Here is a 22,936-nt window from a genome sequence, read left to right as displayed (position 1 = left end):
ATGCATGACTTCATGGATGTGGCTTATATGGAAAATGAAGCTACCTATTTCTAAATTCCATTCCCTTGATGCAATAAAGCTTCTTTTGGAACATATCCATCACATCAGCAAATCCTATTGGAGTTTGCTGCTAAATATATCCAAATTCCAAACACCTGATGCCTCTCCACAATATTTTGATGCTGACTTTGGTTGTTCTTCAAACCCTCTTCTACATTGCAGCCTGCCTCCTACCCCTCTTACTTGCAGAGCCTGGCTGCTCTCCTCTCTCTCATTCCTTAACTCTCTCCCCTTTGCCCTGCGTCAAGATTACCAGATACATTTTTTTTTTGTTTCTAGCTCATTTGACATTTCTTGTCCTGTTATTTTATGACCTGCTATACTATATTCTCTCATGTGAGTGTACCCTTATGTGCCCTATATTATTTCTACTCTTGATTTTGACATTTCTCACAAGGAAATGTGTCTTTTTAAAAGCACATTCCTTATTAACAACCCTCCTATTATAATGTAGTTGGACAAATTCCACAAAAATGTCTCATCCACATTCTGGTAATAAAGAGAGAGTCCATCTGACCTCTTCGAGATTTTTTAATAGAATAACTTGAATACGTATGCACATGCTCCAGTGGAAATCCTTCAAAGTGTGTGATGGTCTCAAACTTCAAACACTTTTGTCCAAGTGCTTCTTATACCCTCTTCTCTAGGGCTGTTTTGAATATCAGCAACCTTAGCATCTGGTTACTCAAGCACTGCGGGGATGGATCGTGGTCTCTCAAAACAACATGAATCGGTGTCTAGGCAATAAATTTGAGAGGAATAAATGGTGCTATCTTTTCCCAGGAAAGGAAGAAAATAGCTTTTTGTGGAATGTGCAAATGTGCTATTGCCTCAGTGGATGGTGGTAATTTGGAGAATCCTCCTTTATACAAGCTACCCCAAGCTCATTAAAACCCAGAGGTAGGCTTACAAAACTCTTGGCCTGTCTATCTCCCAAGGAGAGAAAGAGAAAGGAATCCAGGGCAGATTTTTTTCTTACCCATTTCCTACCAGTTCACCCCAAAAAGCCCAAATCTGGTTTGACTCAGACTCCACCAAGGAAGCCTAGTCTGATGCCATGGCCCTCTTTCTGCCCTGCCAATGTCCCCCCATCACACATCCACTCCTCCTTGATTATATCTGAAATCTCTTCCACAAAGGATTTTAAAAATCAAAGAAAGCTAAGCATGCATCTCTTTGCTTGCCAGATTTTTGTGTGAATTACTTTCAATTAAAATGCAATTGCTCAGTCAACATCCAGGTTTAAAGGCCTGACATAGATTTGGTTAGTGTGTCATGGCAGGGAGGCCAATAAAAAGAACATAAGGGCTAAGTGCATTCATCCTTGTGGCCAAAAAGGGGCAATGAAGAACAGGCTGGGGACCCTTTGCAAACCTCCCAATTTTGCTTAAGGTAGGTCCTGTTTATCTTCAACTGAATGGAGACAAACTGAAATTCGGCACCTGGTATTTGTGTATTCTCCAAACCCAGAAGCTCTGTCTCATATGATTTATGAAAATGTACTTTTCTTCTTTTAATGTGCACTTGACTTCATACAAAGGAGCATTTTCCCCTGAAGATTCATTAATGAAGTTTACGCCATAGTCTTAAAAAAGAAAATCAGATGAAATGTTTAATTATTTATGATTGAACATATAGAACATTTGCCTCGTTTGCACAGCTGAAGATATAATTAGAAGTTCCTAGAGAGAGAACAGGCTGAGGGTGTGCAGAAATTTCAAACATATTAGAAGGAAAATTTCCCTCCAAATTGCTCACAAATGTGAGGGATTAGTCAATATACCTGGGGCTCTCTGAAATTCCATGATTTTGAATAGCTGAGAACTAAAAGATTACTTCCTTTCTCAATGCCATTTTGTTGGACATTTTAAATGAAGTAGCAAATTTGTAGCTCAACAGGAAAAGCTCTCTGACAATGTATTCGAATTGATAATCCCAGCCGACATACATAGTTACTTCATTTTTAGATGACTGCATTTTCCTTATTAGTAGAAATATGACTAATGCAAATACCTTTGCGGACACCTGCATGCTGTTTTCTTGCATGTTCATAATGGCTTCAGAGATCTTGACATCTATGGGGTCCATGACAGATTCAATGTTGAATGGTCCTTCGAGTCGCTCTGCCACCAAGAGCATCGCATCTGTTAAAATACAGGAGCATGATTTATATGAAATCAGGGAGCTCCAGGTTGTTAACCTGTGTTTAAACAATTCCAACACAACTGGTTGAAAAATAACCTTTCATTCAACATTTTTATTTGCTTTTATACAATTGGAAATGGGATGGATGACTAAATATCAAAGCAGTATTTTATTTTACTTCACTTGAAGATTGAAAATTATTTTACATGTATAAAACCAGGCCTAAAGATGAGACAGAGAATCCATATTAAGATCATTGGATGTCTCTATCCAGTGTGAAGTTAAACCAAAAGAACAAAACTAAAAAGAAAACAATATTAGATCAAGGATTGGCTAAATTTCAAAAATGGAGTCTAGTCTCTTTTCTCCTGGAGGATGAGAAAAATTGAGAATGTTGGAAAAGAAGTGCTAACATGTGGATTTGGGTGAACAAATGTTGAGATCCTATTTAAACCTATCTATGATAGGGTGAAGCATTTCTAGATTTGCAAAGAACAGATCTGCCCCTATTTTGGGTCCTCCTGTTTTAACACTCTGACATCCTTTGGAGATACAGACACAGCTCTTACTCGGTTTATTCAGGGCTTATTATGGTGTTTATCACATAGTAAGCACACAAGAGACTGTTTGTGAAATGATATTGTGCTGAACTGAAGTACTGCTTGGGAAGCTTTAGTTTTCTGGAGAAGATGGTTCTAGTGTGTTGGCAAGAGCTCTTCCTGAGGAGCGGATAGCCCTGTTGTTCTCATCCTTGGTCCATCACTGACTAGCAGAATGCCCACAGGAATAACCTCTGAGCTTAGCTAGCCTCAGACTGGTGAGGAGTATAAAAGGGACTGGTGATGAGGAGTCTCTCAGCATCTATGGTGAGGGGCATATGCCCATTACTGTGCCACCAAAAACTGGCTCAGTTTGTCTTCAGTATTCAGGGCACAGTTTGGTAAACTGCCTTCATCTGGATGGTTGAACAGAACTTCCTGTGAGGGTGATAATGTGGCTACTGGGGCTTAAAATGTGGCAAGCGTGAGTGGAGAATTAAATTGTTAACAAACTAGTTTGCTCTTAATTAATTAATAGTTTGCTCTTAAATATATTTTTAAATATTGACTTGAGACTAGTGGCTGCCATATTAGAAAGCGCAGCTTAGACTTTTAACATATAGATTCCAATCTTAGATCTCAAGGTTTTGAATTGTTAAAGCTTTTGGAGGCCAATCTGAAAACATTTTCCTTCTTTCAAAATAATACACGTTTATTATCAAACACTTACAAAATACAAAAAAAAACCCTCCAACAACAAAGGAGAGAGATACATCCATAAAGCTACTTCCCATAATAACAACCCAGAATAGTTTGTATATGCTTTGCTTTTTTTCCCCCTCTGTGCATAAATATTTTAAGCATGCAACTGGAAATATATCACCCATATATCATATACTATGCTTTCTAAAATAATATACCATTAATGTTAAATGATGTTTGTAGTAGGTATTTTATAGTATTAGTAAGAGGAAACCAAATTTTACTTTTATTACATACCCAACCATGCTCAAAGTCCGACATCAAAATTTTTTCAAGGTTATAAATAGTTATGAATTAGGTAGATGAGAAATCTTTTAAGAGAGATGAATTATTGTAAGAAGAATATAGTACTCTTTGGGAAGCAAAGAGTCACATCTCTAAAGAACACTCAGTTTTGTGAATAACATCAGCTTTAACGCTACCCATTGGCTTTCTGTGCCAGACTCCCAGAACTGAGTTCTGCTCTACCCTTCGTGTAATGCCACCAGAGTAAATGCACTCAAGGAGGTCCCTCTATTCTAGTTGCATCCCCAGTACTCAGTCTCATATATTCTTACAAAGATCTTGAGTGTGAACAGACTCCCAAAGAACACCTAACAACAAATTTTCTGATTTTTTTTCCCTTAGATAATGCAGACTTATCTTTGTATGTCACAGTGGGATCTTATAACAAAAGTAATGATTTCTCTGCATCTTACTGACTTAATTACCTGGCAGTGTGGACAGAGGATGCATATTGTGTGTTGGTAGTATTTTGATATTAAAGATGTTTTTTTCCCTTTAAGGTTTTCAAAGGTGGCTCACTATTATCTGAGAGCTGATCTATTTCTTTTATGTCTTTATATTGTTTTGTACATTTATTAAAAATAGTCCCCTTTACCCTTAGACTTTCCAACAGGTTTTTTGATGACGATTAATTATGACGAATGAGCAAGTTTCTCCAGATGGGTGTATTCTACTAGAAGAATCAAGAATCCTCGTACAGGAAAAAGAATTGGCCTGATGGAGTTATTCAACAAATGCAATTAAAGAAACTGAAATTATGGGATCCTTAACTATGTGTCTTACATTAGTATTTGCATAAATGATAATACAAAGAGTACTGGTCTACTACAGTGTATTCATCCAACATGAATGGGCTGACTTGAGACAGTGATACTGTTGGCCATCCTGGAAGTCTGAGGGCCACTGTGCTCTCATTAGTAGGGGGAAGTGTTTGGATTGGACGCTAAGGACTTATTGTAGTGCCATAGTTTGAAATTATGGGATCCTATCATAAAGCAGCTAGGTTTCTCTTTAGTGATTTCAGTCTGTTTCCTGCTCCTTTCCCACCACAGTGCTCGCTTGTTAGATTTCTGGGTCTGCAAACTCATCCTTTTAGACTCTAATCACCATAAAAGTCCTCGGCGGGCCTCTTCTGATCATTTGCCTATGTAGTCTTGGAATAAGGCGGTCCAACTGATGATCCTTTATATTAAACATAACCAAATGGTCACATTTACTCAAATTTCTTGCTCCTGTATTTCCATACTTTATCTCAATTCATTTATTTTTCTTATAAAAACTATTTTAAGATGATACATTTTTGATGTAGGCAGGTATTCTTTATTTTTCTTTTAATTCAGATCAGTAGTCAGAAGATGCTACTTTAAGCTATTATATAGTTTAGGCTATTACTAATTGCATATACATATACACACACACACAAGTTTATATATATAACATATATTTATATTGTATATATTATTTATATATAATATATAGTTTATATATAATATATACTTATATATTATTTATGATCATTTTGTGATCGTTTGTGATCCTTTTTCAATACATATGTATCAAATCATTATGTTGTACACCTTATTATATACACACACTAATTATATACATTTAATTACTAAGTAAATTAAATTCTCCTTTAAACACTCAAAAACCAATGTAGATTGGCTCAAAATTTCAGAATCATCATTAAGAGTAGTAATGTGCATATAGTTTATGATACTGTATTCTACACTTAAAAATTTGTTAAGTGGGTAGATTTTATGTTACATGTTTTTTTTTTACCAAAATAATAGTAATAGAAAGAGTAGTAATGATTATTGTGCTTATGAATTACAGAAGTGTGGAAAAGGAAACACATTTACACTGTTGGTGGGGACATAAATTGGTGCAGCCACTCTGAAGAACAGTATAGAAGTTCCTAAAAAGATTAAAAGTAAGCCTACCATATGATCTTACAATCATTTGGGTTCTGAGAAACCAAATCACCATCTTGAAAATATATCTTTATCCTCATGCCCACTACAGTATTATTTATAACAGCCAAGACATGGAAACAATGGAACTGTCCATTAACAGATACATGGATAAAGATGTGAGATGTATATATATTATTCAGCCATAGAAAGAAAGAAATTCTGCAAGGATGGAACTTGAGGGCATTATGTTAAGTGAAATAAGTTAGACAAAGAAAGACAAATATTGTATGATTTCAGTTACATGTGGAATCTAAATAAACCTGAACTCATAGATAAAGAGAACAGATTGGTGGTTGCCAGAGGCAGGGATTAGGAAGTGGGAGAAATGGGTGAAAGAGGTCAAAGGGTACAAACTTTTAGTTAATAAGTCCCGGGGATGTAATGTACAACAAGGTGACTGTAGTTAACAATATTGTTTTGCACATTTGAAAGTCACTAAGAGAGTAGATCTTAAAACTTCCCATCTCAAGAAAGAAAATGTGTACCTATGTGTCATAATGGTTGTTAACTAGATTTATTGTGGTGATCATTTATATATATATATATCAAATCATTATTTTGTACACTTTGGACTAATACAGTGTTACACGTCAATTATATCTCAATAAAAATAAAACAAAACAAAAACCAGTCACCTAAAGGTACAATCATCCCTCTGCCCAGTTCCCCTTTTTGTTTTATTTATTTATTTATTTTTTAAAAAGACTTTATTTATTTGAGAGAGAGAAAACGAGCACAAGCAAGGAGAGGGGCTGAGGGGGAGAAATAAGCTGACTCCCCACTGAGCAGGGAGCCTGATGTGGGGCTCGATCCTAGGACCGCAGGATCATGACCTGAACCAAAGGCAGGTGCTTGACTGACTGAGCTACTCATGCACCGACCAAAGCTTTTTGTTTTAAATATACATGACAGGATTCCCCAGGGCCACAAAAGGAAAAGCAACTTTTCAGAAAATGCTTCTAGAATTTGGCATCTCTGCTACTAAGGGTCATGCTGACAGCTCCTGACTTTAGGAGTCTAGTTTAGATACATTATGGAATGAGAAAGTGGCAGTGGAAGGCCAGAGCTGACCAGTCCTGGGAAGCGAATGGCCTGTAGGCCTAGAAGCGAATGGCCCCTCTTGCCAGACCCCAGATCTCAGAGGATTGAGAGGATCTGCATATCCCACTGAGCAGCCAAGAGCATCCTACTTGACAGGTTTGCCTCCCACCGGCTGGGCAAGGCTCTCATCAGCCAAGCTCTCCAGGTCAGGACAACTTTCCTTTTTCTTTGGGGCTGATGGAAGCCATACGTCTCTCTCCTCCCAATACTTTTATGACACTAAGGCAGTGGTTGGTAAGTTTCTCTGCAATCCGTTAAGTCACAACATAGCCATAACTTACTCCAGAGGCTGCCATCCTACACTGTCTTAATTATCTCTGTGCTTTTTATATTTTGAAATATTTGGAACATTATTTTTAACTGTGCTCTTTCAGCTGTTATCTATGGCCAATTAAACAGGGCAGTGCTGGCATGTCAGCTAATGATCAGCTGATCCTTCTGCACGTATCTCCTGGGCCATACTGTTTTTGTTTCTCTTTAAACAAAGACAGTTGTCTGGCTCTAGCAGCACACCTCACTTTTGCTTCTAGGTAGAGGGGACATTCAGATGAGTTAGAAATAACTCATCTCGAGGTTCTGAGGCACACAGAGATGTGGTTACCGTGTGAGAACAGGGGATGTGTGTAAGGGCTCAACCAGAAGGTGTGCATCCAAAGGTGAGGCATCAGGCTGCAGGCAAAGCTGCATGTCTAGGCCAAGGTAGTTTGCTTAACTAAGCATAGACTTTCCTGTTAAGAGTAAAGAGATCTGACTCTGATTAGTTGGCATCAGGTGCTTGTGTTTTCATCTCGGACCCTCCACTAAGTGCCAGAGAAACAATGCATGTCATGGAGTCCCATTCTGCTCATCATGACATCTACCTAATAGCAGTGGTATGAGGAATCAAATAAGATAGTGCCCGGAGAGCTGTTAGCACAATGCCTGGTGCACAACTGGCTTTCCATAAAGGTTGGCTAACACAAGGCACTACCTCCGGGGCAGAGGTTGAAAAGAGAGGACCAACATGCAAGAAACTTGGGTGGGAATGTTGACAGCAATTGATGTGAGGAGTAAGGGAGGGAAAGGCACGGGGATGACTTTAAGATGTATAGCTGGTGCTCTTTGGTATGCTAAATCAACGTTTTGATAATAGCTGCTTGGTGATGGATGAGTTCATTAGTGAGAGAAACAAGACTGCTTTATTTTCTCATGATGTGCCCCTCTGCCAATTAATGATGACTACAAAGTCTTCGATGCCCTTCCTATTGAGAGGTGGGGTTTATGCCCCATCCCCTTGAATCTGGGTGTGCTCTGTCACTGCTGTCACTAACAGTGCGCAGTTTCCAGATAGGTGCTGAAGAGACTAGAGCTTCCGGTTTCAGTGTCTTGTGAGACTCTACTCTGAGATCATCGTGCTGGACTGGCCATGTGTAGGTACTCCAGGTGACAGTGTCATTTGGGCTCGGATTTCCAGCCACCCTTGCTGCTGCAGACAGGATGTTTGTGTGCCCCCAGAATTCACATGTTGAAACCTAGTCCCCAGAGTGATATTATTTGGAGGGGGGACCTCTGGGAAGTGATTAGGGTATGAGAGCACAGGTCTCATAAATGGATTAGTGCCCTTATAAAAGAGACCCTAGAGCGAGAAGATGGCTGTGTATGCAAGGAAGCCGGCTTATACCAGACACCAAATCTCTCGGTACCCTGTACTTCTCAGCCTCCAGAACTGTAAGAAATACATGTTTGCTGTTTTAAACCCTGCAGCCTAGGGTATTTCCGTTATAGCAGCCCCTATGCAGCTAAGAGACCTGCATAGGAAAATGGTAACACCTCAGACATGAGTGAGATATTACCATTTCCCAGTGGATTGCCATCTAGTGACCCCAGTCAACACTGTGGGGGGCAGAAGAATCAGCCAGCTGAGCTGTAGGTGAATTCTCAATCCACTGTACTGTGATTTGTAATAATATGGTTGGTATTTTAAATTTGGGAACAATTCATTTTGTAGCAATAGGAAACCAGAGCAGCCAAATATTTACAATATTCATAAAATATTCAGATATTTTCCCAACATTTGTTTGTCAGGACCTAAATATTCAGAATTCTAGTCAATTAATATTTGACCAATTTAACAGTTATGATATAACCCCAGTTGACAAACACTGAAATAGTGAAAAAAAATGTTGCCCTCAAGGGAATATACAAAACAAACTTGCTCTAAGTCTGCAGAGCACAGCCAGCCTCAGATTAAGATATACATTTCCCCTGGGATGTGAGCATGAGAGAGAGAGAGAGCAGGTTTGGAAAAAGGCAAATATTCTGATTTTTTTTCTAAGTATTTGACTTTATGAAGAGCAAAGGCTCTGACACGGGAGCTAGATGTTATCTCTGATCTCTGGATGGCACTGGATTAAAAACTATCTTGCTGCAGGGACTGCTGAATGTTTATGTTCTTCTAACATATAAATATTAAGTGAGATTATATATGATCAGATATATATTTTTAATTTATTTCTTGAGATTAGGAGATGTAACATCAGAAATGAGCTTACTGAATGCTACTGATTCTAACCTAGAAGGGAATGATTTTCAAAATGTTTTAGAGGAGACAAGAAGAAAAAAGCCTTCATTTTTAAATGAAGTGTTATCAGGCTTTTCCTAAATAACAATAGAGTAGAAATGACCTTGAAAATCCAGTTGGGGAGATTTGGGGGAAACAGGTGAGGGTGGTCAAAGAGTACAGACTTTCAGGTACAAGATGATGGGATCTGGGGATGTAACGTACATCATGGTAACTATAGCTAACAATGCTTACCGTACTATATACTAGAAAGTTGCTAAAAGAATAGATATTAAAAGCTCTCATTACACACACAAAAAGGGTAACGACATGAGGTAGTGTAAGTGACTTTACTGTGATAATCATTTTGTCATATATATGTGTTATCACATCAACACGTTGTATACCTTAAACTCACACAGTGTTATAGGTTAGTTATATTTCAAAAAAGCCAAGAAAAATAAGCTAAGAAAACAGAAAACATCCAATCAAAATAAGTTCAACTTGACCTAATAAGTATTTGTGACTTGCTAAGGAGTATCACTGGGTCACTATGAAGTCGTGGTCAGGGGGCGGAGGGTACAGAAGTGTTCATGCTGGTCACATTCATGGTGTTTATGAAATGACAAAGATGAAACACACGAACATTAGAACAATTTTTTAGCCCTCTGAGAGAAATCTGAATTAAGATTAAATGTTCATTTCAAAGTTCTCATTAAATCTTTTAAATTTGTCCTGATAATCTGCTTTTTGAAAAATTTTATATATATATATATATATATATATATATATATATGCATTGTCTACCTTATTGTTTCATCAAAATTCCATAGTGACCAATTTTGGTTTTTCTTTACAAGTAATGTTCCCCCTCTCTTCCATCTGCAGCACCAGTATTTTAGCTTAGCCATGATATTTTCCCCACTGAGAAGCAGACAAAAGAACAATAAAAAAAGAATAAAAAAAAGAATTTAAAAAATCAGACATTAAAAGAACCCTAGTAAACTCATTCAGTGGCATCCAGTCCTTCATTAAAAGAAAACAAACAAAAAAGCAGCTTCAGTATGTATACCTAAGCTCATTTATGCCCATGGTACGGAAGTATGAGAAGGCCCTGCTTTCTACTGTGGCTAGCTGGAGCCTGGCACATTGAGTATACGTGCCCTTTGCTTTCACCCAAATCCAGTAATTAAAATGCTCATGAGATCTTAGACAGGAATGTGTTTCCTGGGAGGCCTGGAGAGAGCGCAGCCAGTGGAGACAGGGTTACAGCAGCAGGTAGATGTGACCTGAACACCCAGAGAAGGGTGTTGACGGGATAGTAGAGAGCATATGCTTGCCTAGTCAGAAGGGCCATGCCCTTCTCAGAGCTGTTTTTTTTTTCCTTTTCATTTTTGTTTTTGATTTTTAGGGCATTCTATAGTGAAGTCGTTTCTACTTTTAGAATTCTGATTCACCAGAATTCCAAACAGAGAATATTTTCCCTCCTCTGGACTGCATTTCTGATTTCTTACACTAATAGCTATCCCCACTTCTGCTTTTGCTTCTCGGTAATCTCTTTTCTGACATTGCTAGAAGAACTGTCTTTAAAAATGCAAATCAGATGAGGTCAGTGCCTTCTAAAAGTTGCCATTGTCTTCAAGAGAAAGTCAGAACCTCTCAGTGCCACATAAGAAAATCCCTGCCCTAGCTCATCCCTGCCCACCTCAGCAGCCTTATTTATTATTTACTCCCTGCTCTGAGTTCCATCAGCAGTCTGAAAGTGACATTGAAGTTGTCACCAAGGTCCACACATAGGCAATCTGTCCTGAAATCAATGGCGGACAAGTTGACCTAGATGCTGCCTTGTTCTCGTTTTACCTGCTGAAGAACTTTCGAGGCTGCAAGTCTGAAAAGGGATTCATAATCACAGACTCCATCCCTCACTTCGAATTCATTTCTCACTACTCAACATGTCCTGTGGTTTCCTGCTGTTACAGATAATGCCACAGTGAGTATCTTGGCACAGAATTCATTCAACACATGTGCAGATTGATCTATTGATTAAGTCTTCGAATTTCAACTGTTAGGTCAACTATATTTTGGCATTTAAAATTTTGATAGTACCAAAGTTCTCTCTGTAAAGGCTGTATCTGGTTTTATGTTTTTTTTTTTAATATTTTATTTATTTATTCATGAGAGACAGAGAGGGAGAGGCAGAGACATAGGTGCAGGGAGAAGCAGCCTGATGCAGGACCCGATGCAGGACCCTGGCATCACACCCTGAGCCGAAAGCAGACACTCAACCACTGAGCCACCCAGGCATTCCAAGGCTGTACCTGCTTACATTCCCGATAGCAATACATGACAGCATCTGGTTCCCTAGGTCTCAAACTTTTAGATGTTGTTAAGATCAAATGGTTGGATGTTTGCCAATCTGATGGGGAGAGAAACTGGCATCTCAGTGTGGTTTTGACTTGAATTTCCCTCATTTAGAAGTAAGGTTGTACATCCTTGAATATGCTCAGATACCATTTCTATAGCTTTTTCCCTTCATAGTCTTTCTTCACCTGTTTTTCTTTTAGGTTACTAACTTTTTCATATTGATATAAGGAAATTTCTTTCACACACAAATACATTAAAGACACCACCCCTTTGGTGACATGAAGTCATTTTTCCTCACTAGTTGCTATTTATATTTTGACTTAGTTCATGGTTTTTTGCTATGCAGAAATTTTAAGTTTTTTTGTAGTCAAATTTACCATTCATTTGTCTAGGTTTTCTTGGTCTCGTGTCTTTTTTGCAAGCTTTCTCCTTTCCAGGTTCACCTCTCTGAACTTATCTACTGCCCCTCACGTTTTCGCTCACTAGCGTCCTTGCTGTTCTGTGAACATAGGCCAGGGCTCTCCTGCCTCAGGGCTCATGCATTTATGGTTTATCCTTTCTTCCTTGAATACTCTACCCCAAATACCTGTGTATCTTATTTTTGTTGGTCTCCCCCAGTAGTACCACCTCTTAGAAGAAACTTCTCTAGCTACCCTACAAACTCCCACTCTTATCTGATTGCTGTATTTTTTAAAGGATTTTATTTGAGAGAGACAGAGACAGTGACAGAGATAGAGAGAGAGCATAAGTGAGAGGAGAGGGAGAAGCAGACTCCTTGTTGAGCAGGGGATCCCCTGGACCCCGGGATCATGACTTGAGTCCAAGGAGGCAGATGTTTAACCTACTGAGCCACCCAGGTGCCCCTGATTGGTGTATTTTTTTTTTTTTTTAAGAGAGGCAGAGACATAGGCAGAGAGAGAAGCAGGCTTTCTGCAGGGAGCCTGATTCAGGACTTGATCCCAGGACCTGGGGTCACGACCTAAGCCAAAAAGCCAAAGGCAGATACTCAACCACTGAGCCACCCAGGTGCCCCCCCCCCCCCCCCCAATGCTGTATTCTTGACAGCAGGTAACATTTGCAGTATTATTATGTGTATATTTGCTAATGTCCCTCTTTCCCCCACTATTTTGTAATCCTCCAGAGGGCACAGTGGCTTTCCTCTCTGTTGTTTCCTGCTGTAGCCCTAAACCCTAGAACAGACTGGCATCTGAAGAGTTGTGAAATGAACACTTGCTAAATAAATTATTGGAATGGTTCAAAAAAATCTCTCTGTGTTTTCTTCCAGAAACTTAAAAACTAATTTGTTTCCCTCCTCCCTGCCTTAAAACTCCGCCTGTCTACTCCTCTGCCATGAGTACCATCACAAATGCCTGTGAAACTTTATTAGCACTGGCCTGCAGGATAAATAGCCCCTTGGTGGCTTTTGATGTGTTATAAGGTAGATGAAGAGTTTCTGTGGGAATTTAGAATCTTATTGTACTTTTTTATTAGGTAGAAATAACTTTTTAGATCTTTTAGCTTGGAATTGAAAAGTATGGCTGGTTTTCTTTCTGTCAGAGGTCACTTCTAGGTTAATCTAGAAAAAAAAAAAAAAGAATGTTGTTGACATATTTGGCTTTACCAAACAAGGTAGTTCCTGTTGTTTCTCAAGAGTCCAAGTTTGCCATTAACTTTCAAAACAAATCTCTGTGATAAATGTCATACTTGTTTCTTCCCTGTAATTTGTCCACATTCACTAAGTATCAAATTAATGATCTTTTTTTTAATTTTGCCAAGTCTGTACAGTGTATAGATCCATAAAAAAATTACAAAACAGACAATGACAGGAGTCAGATCTAGCTACAGAAATCAGTACCACAAAGTGAGGTAAATAGTAGGAAATGGAAATGAGCCAATTAAACGTAGTTTAAAATAGTGCACAGATATTTGATACAAAAATAAAACAGGGACAGCTACCCAGAATAATTACAGTAACTAAAGAACTTAAGCCAAATAAAAGAGAATTTAATGAAGACAACTGTTTACTTTGAAACCAAATCCAGGAAGAGGAGGAGAGGACAAATATACAAACCGCTTTAATTCTGAAACCAGTGCAAACAAAGGTTTATTTTGCTTTTACGCTGTAGAAGGAGTTGCAAATTGTGAGAGCAATAATTTCCCAGTCCTCCCAGCATAGCACAGAAACTGGAATTTCCAGGACTCATTTTCTGATGTTGGTTTCTTGTTAGTAGAATGATGCATTGCATTTCATAAAAATGTAATATATTCATGCCAGCATCATCACAACGCTATATTATATCTTAGAGATGTTTAGTTATATCACAAGCCAGAAAGAGTGGGCCTTGTAAATCCTGAATTTGATGGACATCAAAGTGTATACTACCAACCATAATCCTTTATTTAAATTTTTATTGCTGATTCTTCATTGGAATAATTTTTTATGTCATTGGTAGCTAAGAGCGTTCAAATAACTCACATCAACCTAATGGTCTTTACCTTGATGATGAATCACGGGATTAAGAGGCAAAGAATTCTTAAAGATCTTTCTCACAGAATTTTCATAGCTAGTGGATTGATTTGGACCAACCAGTTGGTTTTATAGTTTAGGAAACAAGAACCTAAAGAAGAAAAGCAAATCATTCAGTGCAAACAGCATCCCTTGGACCAAAATCTTTGTTCTCTCTCCTTTTACGCAATGCACCAGGCATTGTAATGGCTCAAATTGCATCCATGTGCTTTCCTACTATTTCGTTACTTACTAAATTGCAAGTGCTTCACTTTTAAAGAGAATAATGAAAGAGAAAGGATAAATGATAAAGCTAGAGCATTTTTGTCCTAAGATTTTTCTCCTTCCTTCTTTGCTGCAATTAAGGTTTCCTTTAAGCCTCCCTTAGGGACTGCATTCTTTCAATGTGGGCACCATGATCCTGAATTGTCCTTGACAAACTTATAAACAGCACTCGCACAGAGTCAGAGGCTCTGTGACCACGAGGCAAATTTCTTAACCAATGTGATCCTTGATGTCCTCTGTTATCATGGGGGCCCTTCCTATGTCACTGCAGGGATTAGGTGTAACCCAAGGCACATAGCACAATAAATGCTTATTATTAAATTACGATTATTGTATCTTTATGAAGAGGCAAGTCCTTCCATTTCCTCACAAAATTCATATTGAAGGTTTGATTTCATCATCATCCATGAAGTCATAAACCCTTACTGAAAGAGGACAGTATCTTATCTCTTTTATTTTACAGAGAAGGTCACTGAGTCCCAGTGACACAAGGGGTCTAGTGATTTGGCGGGCACGATGGCAGAGCTGTGGCCATCAGGCAGTTCTTGCAACAAGCTCTTTCTACTCCATCATACTGATTCTTTCTGTCCAACCAGCTAACCTACCATTAAGAAATAGAACCAGTGAAAGCATTTTGGGTATCAATAAACTAAAGAAGTCTGAACTTTTTGCCAGTATATTGCAGTTAAAGCAATTCTCCTATTTCTCCCTCCTTTGCCCTAAAAGTTAATAAAGCAAATAACCCCAGAGACCATTTGTTCTTGTAGCACAAGGGCTTGCAACCTACATGGAATGAATCACAAACCTCTCCCAGAACCAATAAAAAATAAATAAATGAAGTCAGGTGTGTTGTCAGAACTCCCTGTTGGGTCCGAATAGAGTGATTAGTGAGTGATTCAGCAAGCAATGGGAGCCCTTCTCTCCTACTCATGTGTGTACTGGTATTATTAAAAAATATATATTTTTTATTATTTTGTTGCTCAGTGCCATGTGAACCAAAAGGAAAATGAAAAAAAAAAAAAAAAAAAAAAAGAACAGTCTGCCCTTCATCATGGGTCACCAGACCCAAAGAAAAAAAAAGCCAGATGGTTTAAGAAGAGAAAAAAAAACCTCATTTTGGGAGGTGATGACTTCATCATTTCTATTCTCTGATTCATCCCGTGCAATAGCAAAATAATTTTTTATTACTTCTACTGTTTTTACATCTTGTTTCAAGTTATCTTCAACATATACCCCAAGGTGAAGATAAAGATCATTTTCTAACCTGGCAGGGGAGGAAAAGAGGGGAGTAGGGAAAGAGAGAGAGATGGTGAGGATGAGGGAGAGAAGAGTGAGAAGGGAAGAGAGGGAGAGAGAGAGGGAGAGAGAAGAGAGAGATGAGAGAGAGAGAAGAAAGCCTATGATAGAGGGGCACCTAGGTGGCTCAGTGGTTGAGCGTCTGCCTTTGGCTCAGGTTGTGATCCCAGGGTCCTGGGATGGGGTCCTGCATCAGGTTCCTTGCAGGGAGCCTACTTCCCCTCTGCCTATGTCTCTGCCTCTCTCTCTGTGTCTCTCATGAATAAATAAATAAAATCTTTGAAAAAAGCCCATGATAGAAAAGGAGTGGGTACTTAGGCAGCACTTTCAATGAGCCTAGTCTGGTACTGCTCTAACAGCTTTAGGATTCAGAGCTTCGTTTTATTTTTACAGCAATACCATGCTGTAGGAAGTGCTATTATTTCCTTTAATGGTTGTGGATCTAAGACCCTAGAGGTGAAAGAGCTTGCCCAAGGTTTCATGTCTTGTGGGTAGTCAGGTGCTGTTCGGAGCAGGCCAGAACTAAACATCATAGAATGGCTTGAACTTGTCCCAGTAGCCAAGAAAACCTGCTTGAGTCTCAGGGAGGTAGATGGGCCTGAGTGTATCTGCATGGTGAATAAGGCTGAGGCTGGGGAATCATGTCCACACCACAGCATCAGCACCGCACTTCTGTGGCTGCGCTTCTTCAGGAGGCTGTGTCAAGCAGACAAGTGCTCTTGGGGACCTCGGGTAGCTGCTCTTGTAGTCAAGCTATGGGTACATGCCTTCTTTTTCTGGGCCTTCTCTTAGTAGTGTTGGGAGTGTAGGCTCTTCTAGAACTTATCACTGGAATGCAATCTCATTGATTAAGAGAGTGCAGTGGTCTTTCTGTTCTTAGAAGATGTGTATGATTGGGGAAGGAACATGTGACATCAGCCATAAAATTAAAGGTAACCACTTATTTGGTTTTCAGAAAGATGTAGCTACTGTCTTATTAGATTTCTTTATGCTGAAGAACACAAGAGCTGAATTGGAAGGAAAGTTTTTAGGCCATTACTCACTCCCCTTTTATCATAAATATACCCTGGATCTCAACTATCTTCTAACCAGGGAGTGGAAATCCAACTGCACATTGGACATTTCCACTCAGTGTCTGTTTATCTATGTTTGTTATATAACATTTGGGAAAAGAAGAGAATAAAAATCCTCTATCACCTACCAAGACACAGATAACTATGGTTAATATTTTTTGGTACTTCCTTCCTCGTGTTAATTCTAGTATGAATAGTAGTGAGGTCAGGCTAAATGCAGTTTTCCTCTTTTATTTTCAATTCAATAGCACATAGCCATATATCCCCACTATATCCAAGAAAAAACCCATTTAGTGACCGTACAATATTTTATATTTTCAATGCATCCTAAATTTCTGTAACCATTCTATCACAGTTTGCTTTGTGGGATCTTATTCAATTTTGCACTACTATAAAATATAGTTCTTATCTCTGATCTGTACCTTTTTCTGATTACCAACTTAAGATAGATTTCTTTAAATTGATAGCTATTTATTTATTTAAGAAGTAAGTAGAGTGGCAGCCCGGGTGGCTCAGTGGTTTAGCACAGCCTTTGGCCCAGGGCCTGATCCTGGAGTCCTGGGATCAATCCCACATCGGGCTTCCCATGTGGAGCCTGCTTCTCCCTCTGCCTGTGTCTCTGCCTCTCTGTGTGTGTGTGTCTCGTGAATTTAAAAAAAAAAAAAAGAAGTAAGTAGAACAGGGGCACCTGGGTGGCTCAATCAATTAAGTGGTTAACTCTTGATTTCAGCTCAGGTCATGATCTCAGTGGGCGTCATGGTCAGTGTCCTCACTGCAGTGTCTGCTTGAGATTCTCTCTCTCCTTCTCCCTCTGCTCTTCCCCCTGCTCTCTTTCAAATAAATATATATATAAATAAATAAATCTTTAAAAAAAGTAGGATAAGTGTTCATTTCTTTTAATAAATACAGAAAGTTCAGGATTTAATAAGGAGAAATATTCTTAATATGGGCAGCTAAATGAAGGAAAGGAAAACAGCTTTGATTCTACCTTTCCTAGACTTCCTATATTTAAAAGGCAGACATTTACAATAACACTGTATTTTTATTTTATTTATTTAAAAAAAGATTTTATTTATTTATTCATGAGAGACAGAGACAGAGAGAGAGAAAGAGAGAGAGAGAGAGAGAGAGAGAGAGGCAGAGACACAGGCAGAGGGAGAAGCAGGCTCCATGCAGGGAGCCTGACGTGGGATTCGATCCCAGATCTCCAGGATCAGGCCTTGGGCTGAAGGCAGGCGCTAAACTGCTGAGCCACCCAGGGATCTCCAACACTGTATTTTTTAAATGGAAAAATTTCACATTAAAATTATTGTTTGTTTTCCCTTCCCATTGTAAAGGGGTTTAAATGCATAAAAAGGAGACACTGGTTCTAGTACTTTCACCACAACCTAACAGTGTGACGTTCTTCATTCCCATTTGTAAAGTTAAATATTTTGGTTTGTAGGTAGCTCATGGGCATTCTAGTTCCAAAGTCACATGGATCTACAGATCTGGGCCATCTCCAAGGGAGCATGGTTGGGCATCTCAGATCAGTGGGGACAAGTGCACAGGCAGTTGGCAGATAAACTAAAGAGAAAGTGGGCGGGGTCACTGGCCTAAGAGTCTGACCCAAGCAACAACAGACAGAAGTATTTGGGAGGCATTATAGTGAAGGACACAGATGGCACAGAGGAAGGAAAGCTACAGGGATGCAGATAAGATGCTTCCATGGAAGCAAACAGAAGCCCTACATGTTGGCAGGATGTAGAAGGAATGGATAAGTGTGTGCCCTGTCACAGAAATACTTGGCTTGTTTTATTAGCTCTATTCTTAAGCCCATTTCCTCCTAAAATAATGTTAAAGGAAAAAAAAAAAAACAACAAAATGTGGTATAAAAAGGTAGGACCTAAAAAAAATGGGTCAGAGACTCTAAATTCAACTTGAAACTGCAATGCAAGGGAAGCAGGACTTTAACATAAGGGAGTAGTATTACCAAGTTGTGCACATTCTCCTATTAGATTATTGCAGACATCTGGAGTCGATGATAATGAAGATTTAGATATGGATGCAAAGAGGATCAGCAGGTAGTCACTGACTCAGACTGGAAGGACAGGTAGCTCATTTGTTGAAGAGCCACCAGTTAGCATTTACTTCCTATACACCTGCAGGGAAGTGGTACATGCATTATCTCATTTAATCCTCTGATTCTCAGAGGTGGATGCTGTGCTTGGCCCCATTTTAAAGAAAATCAACTTAGTGAAGCCAGAGTTTCCATACTGAGAATGGAGCCTATGGCGACCTGGATCCATGAGACTCCAACTTCCAGGCTTGTAACACTCACTCTGTGTGCTTCTAAGCATTTAAAAAGATTTTAAAAATATACATATTCAAAAGGCAATGTGAAAGTCCCAGAAATGCTTGTAGCATTAATAAAAACATTAACAATAATTCGCAAAATTTGAGAGATGCTCCTCAGCGAGGTAAGTCTTTGTTATCTTGGTCAAAGAAGACATTCAATGTCAAATGCTTTGATGTTTTCATAGAAAATTCTCTCTTTCTTTTTTCAAGTATCTATGTAAGGCTTTAAGATGAAAAGATAGAGAAAATGTAGACTTTCTTACAATAGAAATAGAAAAAAAATGAGGATGAGTATCTACTGTTTGATGATAGAGTCAACACTCTAAAAATTGGTGTACAGTGCCTTCCCATTTGTATCCTTACCGAGGTAGAAAGATGGGTTTTGAGTTATTTCTGCTAACACACCTGAATTAACTGTAAGACACCTTTGGGTATTTATAAATCAACAATACCACTGTTTTTCAAAGCAAACTTGTGTCCTGAAAACACACTCAGAGATCTTTCTAAGAAAGGGAACAGTGATTCGAGTCTACTAAAAGACAAATAATGAGCAATTTTAGAGAAAAAGCAAGGCAATATGTTCTAGAAACCAATGGGTGATATATCTGTGCATATTTAGTGTGTTGCTTACTATACTTTTCAAAAACGTGGCTACCTTTTAAATGCTGCCTATAATCATACTCAGTAAGCTTGCACAAACTTTCCCTCCCAAGTCTATGAAGCTCTGATTTCTGTAGTTAGGACATATTTGCGCACTCTAAGAACCTCTTGAAGCTATCATTTAAAATTTAGCTAGGCAGAGGATGTACTGCGAGCTACCTGGTGTGATTATTTTCCATTCTTCTCTATCACTCAGAATTTTAGATCTAGGTTTGAAGTTGCGACGCCACTGGTCTCTCTACTGGTAGCTGTTTAATTTCATCTGTATTTAATTTTTGTCTCTTTCATATTTCTTCTACACATATTCCCAGATGCCTTCAGGAGACGGGACCATTTTGAATACATCACATAAATAAACGGCAATGGGGGAAGGCCTCTTCATTTTGAAAATGCCACATTGCACAACGGCTGAAAGGAAGGTTCATTGAGTAATATTAGCTGCATTTCTGTGGGAGCCCTATAAGTGCTTTTTTCCCAAAGCACTTAACATAGCAAAATTGCCTCACTCATCATAGCAAAGCAGTCACCTTTAGAGTGGTACACGAAGCTGTTTTTCAGGATGGAGTAACACTTCAGATGGGACGGGAAATGAAGAAGAATTCTGTGTCGAGTGGAAATGGTAGGGGAATTTAAACAGGAAGAATAAAATTACTGATTTGGAATTGGGTCAGAACTCTGAGACTAACCGTTACCCTGATAGCAGACTATTCTGAGAAAGCTGCTGGATATTTATTGAATAAACTCATTCTGGCAGAAAGATGTGTCTGCTGTATGCATCTATATTGTATACATCTATCCCTTTTTCCTCCACATACATTTATTATGTGGAAGTCTTAAATATATTTTTAAAAATTGACCCAGAAAATGTGTATTCATTCTTCAAAACTTGCATTAGACTACAGTTACTGACCTTATCCCATATACATCCATATCAATAAACCAAAGCCAGTGTTCAAGAAACTAATGCTTTCTAAACCTTATCACAAAATATTTTCTGAACAACCAACCACTTCACTATTCCTCCTAAATTGTTCACTCCTTCCCACAAACGCCTAGGCTAGAAGAGGACTGGGCCCGGGCTTACATTTGTTTGTTTGTTAAGAAGAGAGAGGCTTTAAAAATTGTTAATTTATTTTTAAAGGTTAACTAATAATATCAACATAGTATAGAAAAGCTAGAGAAATAAAGAATTAAAAACTAGGATGCTTATACTAGCACCATTGGGATAAAAAATAGTTGAGTCAGAAACAACCCTTTTTGGCAACGTAACTCCTGAATTGCTGAACTATTGAGGAACCGTGAAAAGACTCAACAGAACTAAAGACTTTCAACTCCTGACTTTGTTGACTTCTGATATGTTATTTTGTTTACTCATTCATTTAATCAACCAACAAGTACTGAGTAACTGTGCTGTATAGAAGTCTCTACTAGCGCCCAGACTCATGGAAAGACAAACAAGGATACTTGCAATTATTATGCAGTGTAATGGGGGCTAAGCAGGAAACATGTACCCAGTGCAATGGAACCTCAAAGAGAAAGCATTTAGATCAGCCTGCAGGGGGTGAGGTGGAAGGGGTGGCGGGGGAGGAGGGGGGAAAGGGAGCAGAGGTAGCTTTCTGGAGCTGTGCCTTTGAAACCTGATAGAATTACTGGGAGTTAGCTAACTAGAGAAGAAGGAGTAGGAGGTATGGGTAGGATAGAAGATGGACTATCAGATAAGAGAGAACAGACAAAAAGAGAGTGAAAAGCATGTTGAGGAAGGGGAACCACAGGAGAGTGAGAGGTCAGGTTTCAAAGGGAAAGGATGACAGGTCAGAGGCTCAGAGGAAATGTCCACTGAGCAGTTGGATCCCATGCCCTGGCTAGCAGAATGAGTAGAGCTCAGGGCAGATATATGATTAAAAGGGAGTGACTACCACCTAAAAACTTGCCTTCCAACCCAGGTAATATGTTCTTCAACATTCCTGTGAATAATGTAAAACAAAACAAAACAAAAAAAACAAATTGATAAAATAAATCATTTATATTGATGGCACAGGCTTATGCTAATCTAATTGTCAAAAGCATACACAGCATGAATTAAGCAGCCTCTGATTGTTCTGGCAGTCTTTTTCTTGTCACTTCACCCCAATGCTATTCTGCTCAGTCACTGACCAATCTGGTTTCCTGGCTTTTTTTCTCTTTTACTGGTTTCCCTCACCTCTCACACTCACGTTTTCTGTTTCTTCCTTCCCATTTTTTTTTTTTTTCCTGTCTTCCCTCTGGCTTATGATACGCTAGGTATCCAACTACTAGGTCCTCAATTTCATACCTGTGTCACATGATCCTCCTCAGGGAACGTGGGTTGTGAAGTACTCCATTAATTTCAAACAACTTTTTAAATTTTGCTATGAATATTGGAGTCCTTCTCTTTAAGAATTGTCCCCTTTGAGCTCTCACAGCCTCCTGATTTTCTCTCTCCCTGCTGTTGCACATGATGGCATGATGATCTGTTTTTCAACCTATCTCTTTGGCTAGACTTTGAGCTCTTTGCGGCTGGGTACTAAGAATTATTTATCTTTCATTTCTTTGTGCCCAGAACAGCACCTGATGCATAGCAGATGCATATTCTCAGCCATAAGTATGCGCTGAAAGAAAAGATAAGGGGACTCCGAAGGGTTGTGTGTAAGGCAAAGGCACAGACCAATTTTAGTGGAAAAGCTGTAGAACCACTTCCAACTCCAGGACCTTGGTTAGCCGTGAGGAATAAACTGATGAATCTGGTATATAGTCATTCATTTATTCCTTAGCACAGGGCTATGCACAGATGTAAGCAATTCAGTAAACAAATCCATTAGTGGTGGAACGCTAACTTCTTCCACCTGCTTCACTTTTAACCCACTATCAAATAAACCAGCCAACTACAGGATGCAGTAAAAGCCTTGGTTTTGTCTAACACTTTAGAACCTTTGTCACAAGGAAAGGGGAGTAGAGCGAGGAGTCTATATCCTTTCTTTTTGCAGATGCTG

The 22,936-nt window shown here is 38.9% G+C and overlaps 1 protein-coding gene across 4 annotated transcripts in view; it reads right to left on the bottom strand.

Annotated features, from left to right (window-relative positions):
• GPC6 (glypican 6) overlaps positions 1 to 22,936 on the bottom strand; it is a 1,081,176-nt gene that overhangs the window by 104,111 nt on the left and 954,129 nt on the right. For all 4 annotated transcript variants that reach the window (XR_012002024.1, XR_012002025.1, XM_072760856.1 and 1 more), the window contains exon 5: positions 2,074 to 2,204. Coding sequence is in view for 2 of the 4 variants with exons in the window: in XM_072760856.1 (XP_072616957.1) it covers positions 2,074 to 2,204 (131 nt within the window). In the remaining 2 variants the exon portion in view is untranslated. The remainder of the gene's footprint in view (positions 1 to 2,073; positions 2,205 to 22,936) is intronic.

This window comes from Vulpes vulpes, chromosome 6, assembly GCF_048418805.1.
Source record: "Vulpes vulpes isolate BD-2025 chromosome 6, VulVul3, whole genome shotgun sequence".
NCBI lineage: Eukaryota > Metazoa > Chordata > Mammalia > Carnivora > Canidae > Vulpes > Vulpes vulpes.
Note: the sequence above shows the minus strand (reverse complement) of the source record. Positions and strands in the feature narration are given on the sequence as shown.